This window comes from Cuculus canorus, chromosome 1, assembly GCF_017976375.1.
Source record: "Cuculus canorus isolate bCucCan1 chromosome 1, bCucCan1.pri, whole genome shotgun sequence".
Taxonomy (NCBI): domain Eukaryota; kingdom Metazoa; phylum Chordata; class Aves; order Cuculiformes; family Cuculidae; genus Cuculus; species Cuculus canorus.
In genome coordinates this window covers 111,250,400-111,270,774 of record NC_071401.1, presented here as the reverse complement: position 1 = coordinate 111,270,774, position 20,375 = coordinate 111,250,400, and the positions used below count along the sequence as shown (strand labels likewise).

The 20,375-nt window shown below is 41.7% G+C and overlaps 1 protein-coding gene across 1 annotated transcript in view; it reads left to right on the top strand.

Annotated features, from left to right (window-relative positions):
* CRYBG3 (crystallin beta-gamma domain containing 3) overlaps nucleotides 1-20,199 on the top strand; it is a 94,773-nt gene extending 74,574 nt beyond the window's left edge. The window contains exons 16-22 of the mRNA XM_054080455.1: nucleotides 956-1,065; nucleotides 1,584-1,710; nucleotides 10,940-11,079; nucleotides 14,434-14,557; nucleotides 15,888-16,046; nucleotides 16,611-16,770; nucleotides 18,225-20,199. Of these exons, the coding sequence (XP_053936430.1) occupies nucleotides 956-1,065; nucleotides 1,584-1,710; nucleotides 10,940-11,079; nucleotides 14,434-14,557; nucleotides 15,888-16,046; nucleotides 16,611-16,770; nucleotides 18,225-18,313 (909 nt within the window). The 3' untranslated portion in view covers nucleotides 18,314-20,199. The remainder of the gene's footprint in view (nucleotides 1-955; nucleotides 1,066-1,583; nucleotides 1,711-10,939; nucleotides 11,080-14,433; nucleotides 14,558-15,887; nucleotides 16,047-16,610; nucleotides 16,771-18,224) is intronic.
* The last annotated feature ends 176 nt before the right edge of the window (nucleotides 20,200-20,375 follow it).

The window sequence follows — 20,375 nt, the reverse complement described above, 5'->3', positions numbered from 1 at the left end:
TGGCAAAACGTTTGATATCTTTTCTTTGGCAGGAAGCTAGGCCAGTTTGGGGCATAAAGAGAGAAGTAGCTCTTGCAAGAGCTATCGTGTTTTTCTTCCATTACTGAGTATGATCTGTTCTCTTGACACACTTGAATTTTTCATTCTTTTCCAGCCTCTCTTTCGAGCTTTAAAATGAAATTCGCTTCAGTTACACAGTGGCTGCCCAAGGGTACAGAATTCTAGGCAACTTTGCTATAGATCATAGGCTATATCACACTACTTTTTCTCCTTTTTATCTTTTACTGCAACACTGTGAACCTTATTGCTTTTTCAAGGTGAATTGACCACATCTTTCTGTTGTGGTATGATTTGGTGTGGCTTGACGTTCTTCACTGTGGCATCTAAAACCAGCTTAGCTGAACGTCAAAAGTTCATGGTGCATCTACTAGGCAGTACCCAGTTACCCCAGAAATTCTGCTAGTTCTTCAACGAGTAACTGTCTGTAATCACTATGGTCATAGGAGATTTCAAGACACTTTGTCAAGAGTAGCCCTGTATCTTTTGGCCAACGCTTTCCCATCCTGTTTTGAACACTGGATTACTGAGCTGTAGCAAGAGTTAGCTGCAGTTCAGGGGTATTTTGGATGGAAGATAACATCCTTAGTCCTAGCCTTCTCTTGTTCTCAGGGCCCTCTCCTGCTGTAGCTGAACTTATGCTTGATGCCTCTGCCACTGCATCACTGGGAAGCATCCTGTACTGGGCCCAGAGACGATAAAACACTTCATCTTCCTAAAATAAAGCAGATGTAGAAGTGTAAAAATTCCTCAAATGGGAATTAATTGTATTTGTTGTATCTTTGTGAATTGAATGGATACTTCTCTAAGAGCACAGCTATCTGTGTTTACATTAATGATAACGTGTTCATTTTCCTTCTGGTCATTGGTTTTGTTTTGTTTTGTTTTATTCTTGTAGCTCAAAGCTTTCAGTAATACACATTTCCAAGGAACATGTATAGATTTCACAGCAGAAGTTTCTGATTTTACATCATTCATACCATGTTCTTTTAAGGTTCTTCGGGGATGGTAAGTTTGTTGTTTTACATGCAACCATTTTAAGTAATATGATTTTTTTTTAAATGCTGCCAAATTTCAGACAGCTGAAAAAGCATAACACATGCCCATCATATTGCATCATGTCTTAGACCCTTTGTCTTGCAGTGCATCTCAGTAACTGTCGTACTGTCATTGGTTCGGGTAATAAGCATTTTGCTTTCCCCGTGGGAAGTTTGCACAGTTACTGTGATACTTTTTTCTAACTCCAGTTAGAATTTATTCCAGACTTTGAGAACTTGGTACAGTAGAAGTGTCTGCATTCCACTATCACCATTTGACTCTGGAGCGGAGATTTCTGTACCACATGATTTGATTTTGCTGCTTTGGTTGCTTTGTCGCATAGCCTTTCAAGTTACCTTACTATTAAGCTTAACAAGAACAAACATTTTTTATTCCTTGTTTCCGTAGCAAATATTAAATCTGGAAAAAAACTTAGTGTTAATAAGCAGCTAGAGCAGCTAATCTTTTTTGTTACATTATTCTTGCAGTTGGCTCCTGTGTTACCAAGGGGAAACCACTGACAATCACTGTGTGCTGGAAGAAGGCCTCTTTGTTGACCTCAGTTCCTGTGGCTGCCCGACTGCTACAATCAAATCCCTGAAGCCTATTCAATATGTAAGGACTTATAGAAAAAAAATAATAACAATGTTTTGGATCTCTTTTCCTAGTCAGATGTCTGAAGCAAGTGCTTGCACTAAACAAACTCCCACATGGAGAAAAGAGAGAAGTTTGTTTTCTTGGCTTATGGGATTTTTTGGTTTAGAAACAAGCCAGGCTGTGTGCATACATGCACATGGTCACTTGTAGGTGCACACTCTTGGGTGTTCTGGGATGAAAGTTGCTTGTTGTATGAGTTGCATTAGTTGGCATTTTTCTGACTTGTCTTTAAAATACAGCCAGCTACTTTAGTGTGCAGTGAGACGCTGATTTTGTCACGCTGTCTAAGCATACAGGACTTCTTTTATTACATCTACAGCCAAGGTCTTAAAGCAAAGTGCACACAGAAGACAAGAAAATTGAAATTACAAGATAGCATTTACTTGCCATGATCTGTTTAATTTACTATTTAGCAGAAACATAAAAAAGGTTTTCATCTCTTAACAGCATCTCAAATCATGGGTCAATAAAGTGGTATAACATACCACGCGTGTGGCCTGTGAGCTGTGTATGGCACACCAGATAGTCTAGTCCTAAGCTCATGTGGCCAACCTTTCTCTTGGTGACTCCTGAGATGCAGGAGAAGTACTTATTACACATGCAAATGGTCTTCATGTGACCTTCAGGTCACGTTGGTTGTACTACCCAAGCAGACAACTTGCACTCAGGTGACCTATTGTAGCAGTAAGGTGAGATGCGAGGTCTTCTGTGGTCAGGAGGTCAGACAGGTATGCGTTGTACTATCGGTACAAGATAGATACAGCTTTTTTGATCCTGTCATAATCCTGCACTCAACATATATGTCCCTGGAGTCTTACTGTCATGCCTGTGCCTTCGTTCCATATCTTGGTATACTCCTGTGCAAAGCCGTAAGAGATGAGCTGGCTGTAACACTGTTGGTTAAAGAGAAACAAGTGGCTGCTCTGCTCACTCCTCCCTAGCACTGACCAACTTCTGTAAAACTCTTCCTCCTTCCCTCATCACAGAACACGAACTTGGTATATGTGATATGTGCCTCTAAAAGTAACTCTTACAAAACTAGACTTTAAATATTTCTCAATTCATTTCTCTTCAAGTATTAAAGATTTTTCTATTTGTGAACAGATTTTTTTAAAAAAAAAAAAAAACAAAAAAAAAAAAAACACAAAAAAAAACCCTAAAACACTGAAATCCATGGGTGTGGTGGGAAAGATGTGCAACCTGAGATTGAGAGCTGGTAATCTTTTCACTAGGTTATGTACATACAGTGACTTCAGTGGAGTTAGACTTTCCCACCTGCTGAGAGCCTGGTTTTCAGATTAAAAATCTCCTTTTCACATTAGGCTTCTGCACTCAGCTCTGCTAGATCAGAGTGAAGTTTTGACGTGAATTGGTAGGTTTCATCCAAATCCCCCAGCCTGTAATCTCACAGGGAAGTAACTATGCAGTTTGGCATAGTAGGAAGCTACTGGCAGCCCTTGATTCCTGAGGGCCAGGCCCTGAGAGAAGTGTTTGGCAGGCTGTGTGTGGGAAGCTTACACACATCTTCCTGTAAGTGACTTGCACCTCTTAGTTCAGTTCCTCTCTTGCCACTATGAGCCCGTGTATTTCACAAAATGGAGGCACTAAACAGCAGAAAATGCTATTGAACCACACCTGCTTTACAAATAGAAATGCCCTCATCAACCCTAACACATTGTGTATGCTAATCGCACAGGACAGTGGTCAGAGGCATTGTGTGGTACAGACGTGATGTTGAGCACACAGCAGTAAGCTTGGTCAGTGGTCAGAAACAGCCGTAGTTAATTCTTTGCATTGTCCTCAATGCACTGTTCTTGGAACAGAGCCCTTTTTATTACGAGATATTTCTATTAGCTCATTCAAGAGAACAGCAAGCGTTTTCCCAAGTGGAATTGTTGTATAGCTTTGCTGAATTCAGTTGTGACATTGGGAACCCCTTCCATTGTTCAGCTTTAAATACCAGCCCAATTTCAGACCTGAGGTGTCTCAATAGCTCACGTATGAGGGAGAAAGTTTAACCCCAACATCAAGCCCTTAATGTGCATTGTTTCCTGCTCCCCTTTAAGTGAGATGTATTTGCTGCAGGTGTAACTATTGGAAGGACTCTCGTGTTGGGGGGCAGAGCAGTATATTGCTTCACTGTGTGAGGTTTCTGCATCCCAGATGTTGACTAGAAGCTGCAGCCCATGTGTGGCACTGACAGAGGATAAAAAAATATGCTTTTAGTAGTACAAAGGACTCATGAAGCTAGCTCTGTATCAGCCTTGGAACAGTCCAAGTCCAATGACTGGCATAGATGTGGTTCAGCTGTTTATTTTAAAAGCAGATTGTTTCAGCCAATCCTTTGTGATGGGAGAACAAATCTCCTGGGGACAGGGGATCTGGATATTTCCTTTCTAATTTGCAAGATTGTAATGATTATTAACTATATGTTACCTTGATACAGGTGAGAGAAGCCCCAATTCTGGGCCGTTATCTGCAGGACGTATATAAGAATACAGATGCTTTGTGCAGGATTGGCTCCAAAGTAGCTGTGAAACAATAACAGTCAGCACAGGACACCAACACCTGCAGGGTGTGGAGATTTCTGGGCATCCCCACCAGTTTCTGAGTTTGACCCTGAATCAAGATGCCCTTTCTGTTCCTATGTCTTATGGCAACTAAAAGGAACTTCTATCTATGTTTCTCCTTTTGCATGTAGCAATACCTTCAGTGTAACATTTTGAGTTTTCACTTAAGATCTGCAACAGTTTTGAGGGGCTTTTTGGGTGTTGTCAACTGCCATGAGATTTCTGGGCTCTCTGTTTTGGAAGGAGAATTTGAGGACTGAAGTTACGTATTTGTAGTATCCTTCATGGCGTTTTTGTGCTTTTGTGACCTGGTGGAACGAGGAGTGGGGTGACGGTGGGATTTTTGTGGCTAAGTAAGGTAACACTAGCACCTTAATCTATGTGAAGCTAAGAACGACTGCAAACCCTTGACTGTGTTTTTTGAAAATAGATCAGTCAGTTGAAGATAAGGAAAGGATTTGAAGGAATAGCTTGTTCTCCTGAAAATACAGCTTTGATGCAAACAAAAATATTTGCAAACAAATGTAGCAAAAGTCCTAAATTAAAAAATGAGGAGGCCTTGGGTTTTAGGAAAGTAAAGTTTTGAGGTTTTAGTTTTAAATATTGCCAGAAATATAGTTTGCTTGTTTAAGAGCTTAATTATATAGCAAAATGAAAAATCTCTTTCCAAGTCACTCAGTTGGCCCGATTAAAATGGAAAAAAAATCCAAAGCTTTCAGAGCAACGCCAAATGAATTTGGATAAATAAACAGGCTCAGACGAGCAATGGTCTGATTTCTTTACTGTGATGGCAGTATTTTAGGTGGTCTAGCTTTTGTTCTAACCTTTAGCTTGTGGAGGGATGTTTTGGTTTTCTTTCTGAAAGGTGAAGGTGTTGTAATTCCAGGATGGCATGCTACCCCTCGCCCTCCACACACAGACTCCCCCTGTTCCTCGAGAAATTCAAATCAATAGAGTTCAACTTTGGTTATTTCCCCATTTATTATATGTTGGTGTCGTAGAGGAATTCAGCGCGTCTTTGTAACCAGTTTCCTCCACCATTTGTTGGGAAGTGGCAAAGCAAAATTTAGGTAGGTTTGTAAGAAGAGTGAGGAAAATGTTCCCTTCTTCCTGGGAATATCTTTTCCACCTTGGCTTACTCTCTGAGGGGTATAATACTCAAACTAAGTCTTTAGGAGACCCTGCCTGTATTTTTCCCATGCTGTTCCATTTTGCTCAAATACATACTAGACTTTTTTGTGCTTCTGAGAGCTTTTAGGAAAACCTGGAGGTTAATGAGAGGATACAGAGCAGGAACAAAGCATGTCTGTACCTTGATAGTGAGGAAGTAATGCCCTTTGTTTTCAGTATTCTGGGAAGAAAAGTAGCGTTGCGTTATCTGTGTATTAATCTAGATTGTGTACTGAACAGCAATGTGTTACATGGCTTCTTCCTTTCTGAAAGGGGAATGCTTCCAAAAGACCAATGAATCTTTTACATATACTATTGATAAGTGAGGAAAATGTCCTGGAAAGTGTATCTTGCAGGAACGTATTTCTTGAAGTGAACAGGCACTTACACACTCAACTTTAGAAGAGTACACATCTATTTAGTAGTGGTGGGAACACTGGAACTAATGTAACTTGCTTCTCATCATCTCCTTACATCTGAAAATCCCAAAGCACTCTTTAAGAAATGCTGGTTCATGAAATTTGCTGGGTTTGTCCTTAATATAGCCACTCTGCAGGCAGGCAAAAGCTTAGCACAGGTTAAGGGTTACTGTATTTGCTGCACCACTGCAAGAATTTGTGCCTGTGTCAGCAAGGACTTGCCTTTTGCCTTGCCATGAATTCATAAAAAGGAGACTGTGGACCTCTCACTTGGTGGCAGGAAAGTGGGTGAAGTCAGCTAGGCCACTTATAGGGCCATGGTTGCTTCTTAGGGCTTTCACCCAGCGTTTGTTGCTTGAAGAGGTTAATCTTTTGGGATAGAAGCCTTTATAGGATGCTGTCACAAAGAAGAATTCATCTCTAGTGCTTTCTTTTCTCGGGCCTTTTGTTTTGTTAAACTCCCTGTGATATTTGGTGTGATTAACACCGACAAGTTTATCCAGGACTGTTGCAGTGAGCAATTAGTTTTCCTTCTAAAACGTTAACTTGAGCCCTAAAGTTAAACCAGTTTCATAATTCCTGAAAACAAAAATGAGATCTGGATGTAGGTTGCGCAATACCATTTCTGTTTTTCCTTTTCTTTAGAAGCGTTCCTTATTCTTGCTCTGTTTGACCATGATAGTTCCTGTATTGCTAGATTGATTACCTTTTCTAAGTTATCTACCGGTGTTAACTAATCTCCCCAGCATTCTTGTGAAGCAAATAATGAAATCAGATACAGAAACTAATCAGTGCTTTCAAAGGCCAGGCGATGAGTCATTTTGTGTAGCTGGGACTGGACCGTGGGTGTTACTGTCTTCCAGCACCGTATTCCTCTCCCTTGGCCAGGCTTCCTTCCCACACTGAAGGGAGTAGCCAGGCAAGCACAGCTTCAGTAAAGGCAGTTGTAAATTATGAGTTAGCCAAGACTGAAGAGTAAAGATTTTTTCCAAGGATGTTGTAATACAGCTGTGGAGTTTCATCCAGTTAAGGCTCTGGTGAATGCCGTTTGTACAGCAACAGGTCAGCGGGGACACAAAGTGGGGAAATGTACCAAGCCTTGCCCAGACTGGAGTGCAGTCATGCTTTAGTCTGGCCCCATGGGGTTTGTTCTTTGGCTTTATTAGGCTTTCCCATCAAAATCTGCAAAATCTTAAGTTTGCAATAAAAAAGCTGCAAGGAGAAAAATGTTTTGGGGTGAGCCCTTCTCAAAAGGGACTTTTAGTGAGAATTTTCACAACATTCATAATGAAAGCTTATCCGTATGTTGTCCATAGCTACAAACTATACTTATTTTGATTGTAAGCATGTGTGCAAATTGGTTTTTAGTTGCAGCACCTTTTGGTTAGCTGCTTTGTGTCTGTGCATTATTGCTTTCTGGTAAGTCAAGCCCCTGAGCCTTGCACTGCAAACAAAAGGCATTTGAAAAGAAGCGCATCTTGCATTGATCTTTGTTTGATATCGAACACTTCAGGATAGCATTGCATGTTCTTATGAACTGGTAAAGTATAAAATCCTGTCTGAATTCTGAAAAATTTGTGGTACGTAGATGATCAGAGGGCTGGAATACCTCCCCTATGAGGACAGGCTGAGAGGGTTGGGGTTGTTTAGCCTGGAGAAGAGAAGGCTCTGGGGAGACCTTGTAACAGCCTTCCAGTGCTTAAAGAGGGCTACAGGAAAGCTGGGGGAGCTCTTTATCAGGCAGCACAGGGATAGGGTGAGGGAGAATGGTTTTAAGCTGAAAGCGGGGAGATTTAGATTAGGTATTAGGAAGAAATTTTTTACTGTGAGAGTGGTGAGGCACAGGTTGCCCAGAGGAGTCACAGAGGCCCCATCCCTGGAGGTGCTTAAGGCCAGGTTGGAACCTGATCCAGTGAGAGGTGTCCCTGCCCATGGCAGGGGGGGCTGGAACTGGATGATCTTTAAGGATCCCTTTCAACCCAAACCATTCTATTATTACCTCCATTAATAAAAAGTTGAATCATTGAGGGGAAAGTCTTAAGCTGAGTGGAACTGTGCATGAGATTTTTATGCTGTTGATTTCCGTGGCTTACCTTCCAGCCTCTGAAATCACACCGTGGGGAGGGAAAAAAAGCTGTGTGATTTTCATGGCATCACATGCTATATTAGCCATAGGCTACCACACCTGTTAAATAAAGACTATCGCTGTTCACAAGGCTGCAATGCTATGTAAATATGGCCTTCCTTAATGACCAGCCTCTTCAATACATCTCTTCAAGTTCCTCCCTGGACACTGGCATTAAAAAAACAGAAGAAGCAAAACCTCTTGAAAAGATATTGGTGCTCATTTAAGCAAGGCAATTAGTTACTTAACGCACAAAGATCAGGTTAAGTAGTTCTTTGTTACTTTGGGGAAAGCTTGCCAACTGCAAGGATGACAAAGGATGGCATCTCAGATATTTACCTTGAAATAACTATGAAAGGAAGCTAAGGCAATCCTTACCCAGACACAGCAATGAATTGCCAGCCATGGGTAAATGCTCACCTTTCAAAATCAGGGTCTGGGGTCCACCTAAAGCAACACCACAATCTGAGGTTGTCCTCTGTCTGTATTCTTTGCCCAGTTGCCCTTCCTCTGGCTGTCGTAGAGCCCTGGTGCTCCCTGGCCTGTTGGGATTGGGCCTTGGTGAAGAAAGCTGATCTTGTCAGTCTCACACATCTATCAGTGATGACTCCTTGTCCTAAAAATGAGTGAAAAGGCACCTCAGCGTTCTGCAAAGAAAGGTGGGAACAAGATGCCTCTGTAGTAAATGTAACTGCACGGCCTCAAAATCTTGTTTTTTACTGTTGGTAGTTTCCATGGAGCTATGAAAACAAAATGGGGAAAAAAAGCCAGAGCAAGTCACTGCTGCCAGCTGTTGCTGTAGAACGGTATATATAAAGTGGGTAATCAGATCATTGTTCTATATATGGTTATGGAAATATGAGAGCTTCAGTGCTTGAGACAGCGGCATGTTATTTCTGTGCTTTACGTCTGTGTGAAGATCAGTGAAGTCCTTCTGAGGTCTCATTGGAAAGGTAGTATCAGTTCTCGTGATCGGTTGTATACATGTGTGACATAGGTGCAGTGTGTGCTACATGCCAACAGGCTGGGACGCTGAGCCACCTGGGGCTTTCTGAGGCCCTTAATGGGCCTCAACCATACTAGAACATCACTAATTTGCTTTTCTGATTCCTGGTATATAAATGGATATACTAGATCAGATGACTTGTCCATCTAGTGCAGCATCCTCACCTCTTTATGTGTTGGATATTACAACAAGCTTTAGGCTTTGATAACAATGTCTAACACCAAGGATGCCAAATAGCGTTTCCTAGGCTTACTAATGCACTTGTGAAAATTTTCCCTGTTGGACCTGTTCTGGATGTGGCTTCTGGTCTCCAATCAGGTGAAAGCCAGTGCCAAGGCAGTAGGCTCTTGCAAATTGGAGTGTGATGATACTGCCTTGCTGAACAAAGCAACCTGAGAAGTAGCTGCCTGTAGTAGGTCTACTAGTCTAGATTTCAGAGTAAGCCTTTAGATACACACTGTAAATTTGATCCACTCCATCCAGCAGAAAGCAGGTGGGAAGAAGTAACATTCCAAAATAAAAACATTATGGGTTTTAATCTCTTTATGGTTTGTAACTTTTTTTTTGATAGGAGCACAGTGGGCTTTAAAACTCTCGGCAGGTAGATGATCCTAGGTTCTTCTTTAAAACACCTCAGCAAACTTCCTGTCCGTGAAGTGCTGCATGACTTACGTTGTCCCTTAACTGGCTGACAGAGAAAAGCAGTTTCTCTGGGGCAGGATTTGAACAATTGGCAACATATCAAGGGTACTGAGTCAGTGCCAGTAAATTCGTAAGTCCTGAATCACCACTGAGCTCTTCAGAAACTCTTTAGTACAATACATATGCCTCCTCAAACATGAGAGTTAAGTTCTTTTCATTACTCAGTGACTGTGTCAACTTTAATTCAAGATTTTGTTTCATTCATTCCACCTGAGGCCATGTCTTTGCTGCAGAAGAAATTCTACCTTTGCCTGGGCCAGCTATCTCAGGGTAACATCTCCTAAGAAGACCATGACTTCCCAGGAGAGGCTTCTAATTGAAGCAGTTACTCAGAGCTATTCCCTCTTCCTTTAACAGCTGCATCAAGATATAAATTACAAGTGCTTATGATTTTGGTTATGATACTTCCCTTATGGTTTTACATTAAAAATGCTGAAAAAGTGTACAAGTATTCCTTCTAGTGTGGCACAGACTTCGTGTATGTAAATCTGTTCTCTGTGTGGTTCTGCTGATCTTACAGCTGTACCACATTTTTGTGCAAACTGATCTTTTTTTTTTTTGCTTTCATAGGCAATCTCTCAAATGTAGGAAAGGACATTCAGTGAAAAATGTTTCCATTCTACTTGAGATTGAAAGGGTTACTAATTAAGCTATTTTTTCAGGATTGTCAGAAGAAATATAGGAATGCCTATTGGGAACTTAGTTCTGACATTTCTAACCTTTTCCAGTTGGTAGATCTCTAAGATACGCTAATTGAAGTCTATGGACAATAAACTTGTGATTTGCCTCACTGCTTTAGATCTAATCTGCAGAACCACTGCTGTGACCTGTTCCAATAAATAAACTGGATTTATGAAAAGGAGTCCAAGCTCTGATGACACGGATCGGATTAAAAAGAGATATTTCAAATGCAAACAGAGGCACCTCTGCATCTCAAAGCAACTCACTGTGTCTGGCCTGTGTCAGTGGGGCACTGTACACTGATGACAAAGCCACTAATAAATCCAGGATGTTTCAGCTCTCTGTGCTTTGTTGGTGGATGCACATTTTTTTCCTTGCTCTTAGATTTGCAGAAGGAGCATGATCTCACCCAACAGCATGTGGAAATGAAACTGCAGTGGGCATGCGTAACAACTGAAGTTAGACTATTTCTAGTAAAACTTTGGGTTTTGTTTTTTTTCCTCCCCCCTGCCAGGTTTTTGCTGAGCCCTCCATCAGCCTGTTCGCTCTGGAATGCTGCAAGGGCAGAGAGCTGCACTTCAGTGAACCCATCAATTCTGTTTTGAATGAGGACCTTCATTTTTACACTCAGTCTGTATGGGTGAGAAGTGGATTGTAAGTATGGAAGAAATACTCTTGTCAGATTTGCATCATAGGAGCTAACTTTGAGCATGTGTTTTCTCCCAATTACTGCCTTTTTTTGTGTATGTGTTTTACATCCTAACTCTTACATTGAGACGATATAAAAGCCTAAAATATCGTTGAGTACTAGACTTGCTTTTTGTATCAGGACCCAAAATGAAAAAAACTCTGGGCAGAGAGCGTATTTCCTCCTGTAAGAATCATCCCTTTATCCCTATACAGTAACGAACAATAGAGCCGGTTTAAGCCAGGAACTAAAGGTTAATAAGTTTTGCTTGCTCACTTACAAAGATAGGTAGAGTAAACTCATACTTCCTTTATTAACTGGCTGTAAAACACTAGCTATAAAGTGCAGTGATTTAACTTAAACCACTGCAGTGGTTCAGTGAAGCTTGACGTGCTCATCGGCTTCTGCAGAAGCTTTGGGCGTATCCGACAGCTGGAACAGTAATTTACTCCTGTTATTGGTTTAACTCCCCTCTATGAGCCTGAATACACACCCAGTGTCTTCCATGAAAACCATTTTACATCTGCAGAAGTGACCTTCTAACCTCTTCCGTATCTCCTGCTTTCACCTTTTGGAGGAACTCTGAAGTTTTCTGTCTCAACTGGGTTTTCAGCCTCTACACCCACAGCAGCAACAAATGACTTGCAGAATCTCATCCTGCAGCTGAAACTGACTGGAACCCGCTGCCGCTCTAATGCGCCTTGTGTTTGTTTTTAACTTCCTCACATAGATAATGCTGTCATTTTCGTGAAAGACTTTATGGGATAAAAAACATAAAATCATGACATAAAACCATGCAAAATTTGAACTTACTAGGAAGGAATTATTGTAGGCTGTCCACAGCTTTAGGTATAGCTCTGTTGTGATTCTTACAGTGAATTTTTCAAACACATCTAGTCTGCTACCACCTAGAAGTCAAAACCGTTCTTAGGGATACGTGTGATAACACTCCTGAGCACTCCTCTGATTCTTCGAGTCTGGTATGAAGGCTAAGCGTAACCTAGCTAATGCTCCAGAGCACCATGGACTGTTTTCATTCAGGAATTTCAGACAAACCTTTTCTTAAAAGGTTGGTTAAGGATGAAACCTTTCTTTAAGAGCAGTCGGTGGGATTGACTTTAGCTCTGGGCCCATAGTGAACATAACTTTCCCCACAGAGCTTTGCCAGTTCACTTATAAATTCTAGTCCCTAACATTTGTGCAACTTCCAGCCTGAGCCCTTGATGAAAACAGAGAAAGGATTATCTGCTGTTGATTTGAGGTGCCCTAGGTGAGATTGGAAAGCAGCTGCCATTTGAAGTTGAAAACAGCATACACGCACATTCCGTGTGATCTGTGCTGGTTTGGAGAAGAAAAGACCTTGGGAGCAGCACCTGACATTTCTGGTGGGAATGTGGAAATCTTCATGCTTCTGTGGAAGTGTTGTAGCCTGAAGTGTTTCCCTCTGAAGGCACATCTCTTTGAGCTTTCTCTGCCCTCTCCTCAGGGGTGTGGAACTGGGAATGAATCACTTTGCACACACAGTTGCCTATAAAGATGAGGGCTTCAGGACCACGTAGCAGAAAAGCATGGGAGAGTGAGCAGAACAGTCCAGCTTCTTCCCCCACCTTCCTGTTTGACTATGAGTATCCCAGCCAGGTTAGCCGGCTCCCTCTCTCTGAGGAGGGTCAGGCTTTCTCTGAAGTCCTTGTGATGCTCCCCAGGAATCAGATCTCCACAGCCTGTCCTCATCCCATGCTGTGGATAGGTAACCTGAAGGTTGAGGGTGGCACGTGGTCATAGGAAGCCTAGGGGATGTACTAGAGGGTTTATTTGCCTTATCTGCAATCAAGAGTTCAGGAAGGCAGATTTGGAGGGTTTTTTTGCTCTCTGCCCCAAAGCCTACTGCCAACTTTAGACAAGTGACAAAGATTTGTATGTGTATATGGATGGCATTTTGCTGCCAGGCTTAGGTACAAGGATCCTTCCTGAGCCACCTAACCACCTTGGTGAAAAATGCCACAAGCCTGGACTGTGGCTTGGTGAAAGGGGCTGGGGCTGAGGTGCTCCAAGGTGTGAGAAAGCTGGCACAGCAGAGGCTGTTGCTTTCCTAGAGGGCCAAGATGAGTTTTGTCTGTGCTGCTGAATGCCAGAAGCTTAGCCTGGGTTCAGACAGTTATTGCTGTAACAGTCCTTCTCCTCTGTTTCCTATAAACGTCTGCTTGGGCAACAGAAGCTGTATTTCCAATGAGACCTTTCGATGCTCCAAAACATTAAGAATCTTGGTGCCTTCACAGAGGGCATTGTAAGAAAAAAAGTCAGGAATGTGTTAGAGGTCCAAGGAACAGACAGTGGTGGTCAGGCTGCTCTTAATACCTGTTAGGCAGAGGGTATGGGACTTGATGTGAAGAAAGTGATAGACCCTCATGATGAGGCACTTCACAGTTAGCGCATTTCAGCCTCCATGGAGTCCTGTGCAAGGCTGGCTCTCAGTTTCTCCAAATTATGCAGAATGGGAAAAAGTAAATTACAGGTGCTGTGAGCACTGTTCGTGGATGTTTTCTCACTTTAAAGAGTGCAGCCGTCTGTTGTGTTCTTGGCAGCTGACCTGTAAAACAGGTAAGGTGGGGAAACCAGTCTTTGCTTTGTGTTCAGATGAGTTAATGAATCAAGGGTTGGGGATTCTGTCTGTACAACAATGTCCTATTGATATAAACAAAACCGATCTGTGATCTTGAGGCTGCCTTTGTCAGCAGCAACACAGTATTTACTGAGCAGATGTCAGGATAACAAGGGATCTGTATGTGCCAGTGCTTCAACTCTGTTATTCAGCCATGTGCATGACTTGGATAGGTTCACTATAGGAAAGTCTGTTACAGCACTGTATAGGTTTTGGAATAAATATTTAGTACGTGTTTTCAGACAAGTGGAATAGCTACAGCGAGCTTTAACTAACAAAAGAAAACGTTGGACAAGATCCTGTCATCGTTAGTATGTACAGCCAGGCAAAGCTGCAAGTGGTGCAGTCTGGTGTGGGGCTTCCTAGTTTCCTAATGTGTGCCTGCTGAAACCTGCATTGTTCCCATCTGGATTCACGCAGAGCTTCTTGTATTAGTGGGAAGAATTTCAGAGAGGGGGGGCAGAATTTACAAGGTTCAGAGAGACGAACAGAAAAGGGGATCTTAATTTAGACAGGATACAGTTAAACCGCTGAAATGGACTGTGTTTTGCAGCACAGCAGTATGGGTTTGGTATTAGCACTACTGTGTAGATGTTTGGGGGCTTTGAATGGCTTCTTCTGGTTAACACGTAGTCTTCCATGTTCTGTTTTCTGTATCCAGGTGGATTGCTTATGAAGGGTGCAATTTTTTGGGAAGGCAGATTCTGCTGGAGCCCAGTGAGATTTCAAACTGGAGTGAACACAGTGGCTGGAAAGCAATTGGCTCCCTTCGTCCTGTGAAGCAGGTATAGTGTAAAATCTTGAGGACTATTTTTTTGGACAGGGGTTGGTACATGAGTATCAGCTCTACTGCTGAGTATAATGGGGTGCATTGTATTCTTTAAATCAGGCCAAATGATGACAGGCAGAAGGCCCTACTAGAAGGCCACTGAAGCAGAAAATTCCTCCAGTGGCAGTTATTGAGTTCTATATTAGGCTCCTAAAGGGAAATAATTCCTAGTTTCTCTGAGCCAAGTTTTGTTTTTCTGAATGGTTCATTAGCGTGTTCTGTAGATGCTCTATTTTTACATTTTTCCCTTAATAACGATGATAATGAGAGAAAAAACATTCTGCATTGGAAGGGTTCATAATTAACATAAATGGAAGGCAGAACAAATTGTGTTCTGCAGTAGGCTGGATTTCAAGCAAAGTTTATGCGGTCCCACCAGGTTTTCCCTCTCTGCCTCATGCCAAGTAAGCCAATTTCAGTCTCATTCAAAGATTCAGGCCTTAAACCCACAAAGTTCTTAGCTTTGTGAAAAGTAGATAGACAAGCTGCTCTTTTATAACTCACTGCTCTTTATTTGTGCCAAAATCAGTGAATAAGAGAGCAAAAGCTCGACCTCGGTCAATAGCCCTACAAAATCTCCTTGTTTTTTAAATAAACAGACATGCCAAGTCAGTGCCCTGTTTTCCATGTATCTTCAAAAGCAATGGTGTAACTCTGCCATATATCCATAGAGTCACAGAATCATAGAATGGTTTGGGTTGGAAGGGACCTTAAAGATCATTTAGTTCCAACCTTCCACCAGACCAGGCTGCTCAAAGCCCCATCCAACCTGGCCTTGAACACCTCCAGGGATGGGGCAGCCACACCCTCCCTGGGCAACCTGTGCCAGTGTCTCACCATCCTCATTGTGAAGAATGTCTTCCTAATATCTCTGTGTATTTCAGTTAATGAGGGTTGAAGTCGCTGAATACATGACTCAGTAAGTTTTGTGTCCTGAGAATAAAAGCCTTGTGGATTGCAGCCCATTTACTGGCCTTGGAATGAGTGACATGGGCTGAACTAGAGATATTTGCATGTCACAGGAATTGGTTCTATAGGCATAAGTAACTTCTTTTTTAAAAAAAAAGCTATCTGCCATTGCTGCTTACAGTTCACTGTCTGCCTGTGAAAAGCACTACTGCTGTACATGCACACTTGTTTCCAACAAAAAAATTATTGAACGTCCTTGTCTGAAGCTGGAAATGGAACATTTACTTTAGAAAACTGATCCAAGATGGAGGGGAGGCATTCTCACATCAACTTTCTTAATGTCTGTGTTATAACTCTCTTCCTTCCCACTGTTTCAGCCAGCAGTGTACCTCAGAGTGAAGAACCGAGCCCAAGGTAAATACTTGACAGTTGCTGGGAGCCTAGCAGATATAAGAGCAACATCAGTGTGCGCGTCCCCGTACAATGGCAAGAATACCCAGATCTGGCACTACTCTCGTGGACTGTTCAAATCCAAGGTGAGTTTCTGGATGCTGGAAGTGGGTTATATCCTTTCACCTTCACTTCTCACTTTTACTGTAGGCTGACAACACTAGGAGAGCTTTGTGGCCTCTGCCATGCTTCTTAAGCCAAAACTCTGATAATGTACATCCTCCAAATCCGTAGAGACAGATTTGATCTGTCTGCTTGGCAACCTGGACTACTTTTCACACCTGTCTAACGGGACTGATGTTCCTGGAAGTAGAAACATTGTTTTGCCTAAAGTCAGGAGTTTATTACTTCTAATGAGTTAAGAATTTTCTCTGAACACATGAAGAAAGTAAGGGATTTTGTATTAGTGCTGCCCTTGATAGTCTATTATTGATGTTTAAAGCTGAGGATTAACATAACAAACACCTGAAGCACCAGCTTTGATCAAGCAGCTCGTCACTTGCTGAATAATCTGTTCCTTGCTTGCTTGCCAGGCTTGTTACCAGCTGTAGCATGATTACTGCTATCTGTGTGGTGCCTGAAACAGAAACAAGTCAGACGCGAAACTGAGGCTTTGTGGTCTGGATTTCACTTCTCTTCTTGTTCCTTAGGCTAACAATGCCTGTCTGGATGTCATTGGTGGCAGAGATGTACCTGGGGCCAAAGTTGCACTCTGGGCAGAACACGGGAAGGACAGGCAAAAGTGGAGACTCAATGAGGATGGAACCATCAGTTCATACCTCAGCAACCAACTGGTGCTTGATATTAAAGGTATTTAAAAAAAAAAAAAGAAAACCAATTAACCTCACATGTTCTAAGTGCACTTTTTGATTGACGTTAATGGCTGTATTCCAGCTCTTTTTGTACTTAGAATTCCATATTTAACCTTATCTTTCCTATTATGTTTATGTCCAGTTACTTGACAGTGGGACAAGAAACAATGGGATGGGGGAATCTTACTCTTATGCCAGAGGTTTGTTTTGATCAGATCAACTATTCTTCTTGAGGGAGTTCAGTAGCGCTTGTGGCAAGAATTGCATGTTACAGAAGACAAAATGGTGAGGGAAAAGCAACCACAAAATAGCTGTGGCTCAAAAAGAGAAAAGTGCTCACTCCTGATGGCTTTGGTCTGGTTAAAATTCTCGTTGCTCAAGTCTTAATCCTTCTAATTAACCCTCATGGTTAGAACTGCCTCACTGGGGGAATGCCTGTTCCTCAAACACAATTTGTTCAAGCCCTGCTGCTGTGTCTAGGGTTTTATCCCTAGGGAAAGGTAGTGGAGCAGTGACGGCAGTGGCTGGTCATGAGGTTGGGGGCTCTCTGGTCCTGTCTTCTCAGATGAAAGGTCTAAGTAAATTAATTGACAACCACACAGCCCTGCAGGGCTGACAGACCAGGGTATTGGCACACCCCACGGGTGGAGTCCTCATCACCTTTTCAGTGAACGCCCTCCGGCCATTTACACATCTGACCTCTGCTGCTCAAACTTAACCGATGATGAATTCTCAGCCACTCGAACTAATAGAGCATTCCTGGGTTCTGGAACTAAGGAGTTTAACCACAATTACTAATTCATAAGTAGTTACTACAAAGCCATTAAATGCAACTGGTGATACTGATGGCAGCTCTTAAGAGTATGGGAGAGCTGTGCTGCCTAGGTTACTGCAAAAGTGTTGAAAGCAGAGGGAGGGAGATACCACTTGATAGCTCTTCAGAACACTTATTTCTTTTAGTGGGTTTTTGTTTATGATATAATGACAAAAAAGGCACTGTCATTTCTATGCTACATGTATTCGAAGGAGAGAAGCGTTATTTTAAGCACTTTGTAAGTTTGTGGTTGAATGGATACCCACAAATGATGGCAGATGTGTCTGCGAGTCTTAGTTCTACTGTAGCAGTATGTGCCCTAAAAATCCAGACACACAGTGGGAGCTCAACAAACGCTCTTCAGAAGTGCTGTTTCTTTCACAAATGTACATTTGAGGACTCCTGTTTGTGGTATATTCTGTTTCCTACCTAATGAAGCTCCTCAGGGCCTAAGCTGAGAAGTGACGGTTTGAAGGAGACAAACATTCAGAGGTGGAGGGGCAGGCGCCAGCCCCCCTCCCTGGTGGAATATCTATTTTTCAGCTAATTTTCCTATTTAGTCACAGTTCAGTAAAGATTATGTGTAGACTTTTCTGAGCATTTGTTCCTTTTTTAAATTTGTCCTTCCTGTTTTTAAGGAGGAAATTATTATGACAAGAATCACATCATCATGAATCAGCCAATAGACAACAAACTTTCACAGCAGTGGGATATTGAAATATTGTGAGCAAAGCCCACCAGAGAGATGGACCTTGTGTGGGTTAATAACACCAAGGAGGGGGGAAAAAAACAACCTACTGAAGTCAAGCACCACTGGAACCTTAAGAAGCAACTCCTCTACTTTCCTTCATACCAGGCACCAACTCCAAAAACAAACAAGTTTTGCACAAATGTGGAAGATGGAAGGTTGATCTGATGTCTTTCTGCAGGGAAGCTGATTCTTCAGAGGCTGCTCCTACAAAAGTCACTATTACTTTTCATCTGAACTATTAAATGCAAAAGAGTAGACGTATGTTTTGCAGGAGAGATAATATGGGAAAGGTGTCAGAAATATTTGTTACCTTCCTCTCACAGTGATGGAAGCTCACTGAAGAATGGACACATTAGTGAGCTTGAAAGAGGTTGAGTTGGTCATTTATATTCCAAGTGAAAGTATTTAGGCTCAAAGCAACCCTGAAGCTCAAATCATCTCTCTTGCTAAAACACAGTTTATTTTGTTCATGAAGACAACTTTGATCTGGAATTACCAACTCAGCGTGTGAAATGGGGCAATGGAGAAAGCCAGGCTTTTACCCCCCTACTGTTACCAGTAGGCCTTTGTCTTCATTTCTTTTAACAGTACCAAATTTCCAGGTTCAGGAACTGGTTTTGCTGACCCATGGCCTGTTTTAGACCCGTGAAATTGTTACCTTTAACACGAAGCCATATGTGCGTGTATCAAAAGAGAACAAACAGGCTTGGGTCAGGCTAGATTCCTGCAAGGGCTAGCTGCATTTAGAGCAGTAATGATTTTAACTCTAGCTGTATTTTGGATTTATGTATATAGATTAATTTAATAAAATGTAATATCGTCTTGAAAGCCATGTCTTCCTTCAGAAAATAATTCACCCTTGTATGTATTCTCAAAGGTGATAGCAGCCTGCATTTCAACTCTTGCTTAATGTTAAAAGAACAGCATTAACTGCATATTGACCTTACTGTGGCTCATCAACAACGCGTACACCTTATCCCGAAGGACAAGGACTTAGACTAATGAAGACAAGCCCTTGGCATGCCGGTGCTTTCCCCAATCTCAGCACTATGCAACCAGCCTACCAGCTCTCGTTCCAGGCAGACGGAGCCAAATACCTTAATTGGACTGAAGCTGTTGCAGGCTTGAAAAGCACATTCCTCACTCACCCCTGACAGACAGATGGAACTGCATACATGTGCACTAAGACTGTGAACCCTCAAAGTGGAAGTGAAGTCCTTTAGGTCACTGGTAACTTTGATTTCAGTGCCACCGAATTAATCCCTACTTCATTGAAAATGTCATTTTTTTTTTTCTTTATTTGTATATTCAGGATATGTATTTCTATAACTATTTCTATAAAACTATTTAAAGAGTTTAGATTACCTAAAGACAAGATATTTTAGTTTCCAAAAGCTGTAACTTTTCCAGTTGTACATTCAAGCAGGATTCATCCCCAAACAAATGAAAACATACAAACCCTAAGTCTGCCACAAAAATAAAATATATGGATGTCTATTTTTGTAAGAAATGGAGTTCTATATGTCTATTTAAAAAACAACCTTATCTACTTGCACTTGCTATTTTACATTCTAAAGTTATCATGAGTCTGCTGTTTAAGTAACAGATCTTCAAATATATGTATATATTTTTCCAACTAAAGCACTTGTTTAGCTTTTTTTTTTAATGTAAGTCAGTACGTGAAGTGTTCTACACGTGACTCGCTTTCCCCATGAAATTTTAAAAGCCTCTGTAAAATGTTCTAATCTTTTAGTCCGAGAATGGCTGCATCGTATTTGGTGTCAGTGTTACATAACAAAGTAAAGCAGGCTTTTGTACTCGAGAGATCTTGAATGTAAAATGCTAAGCATGTATATTTTAATTGTATAAAACTTTTTTAGGAGGAACATCTTCCTGGCTGGCTTCTTTTTAAACTAACTAAATACAATAATATCTTTTAGCAGGTGTCGAGCACATTCCTGTAACAAAATGTCCTTACAAATGGACAAAAAAGGGATAAGTACATTGAATACGTGACTGTACTGTTGCAGTAGTTTGC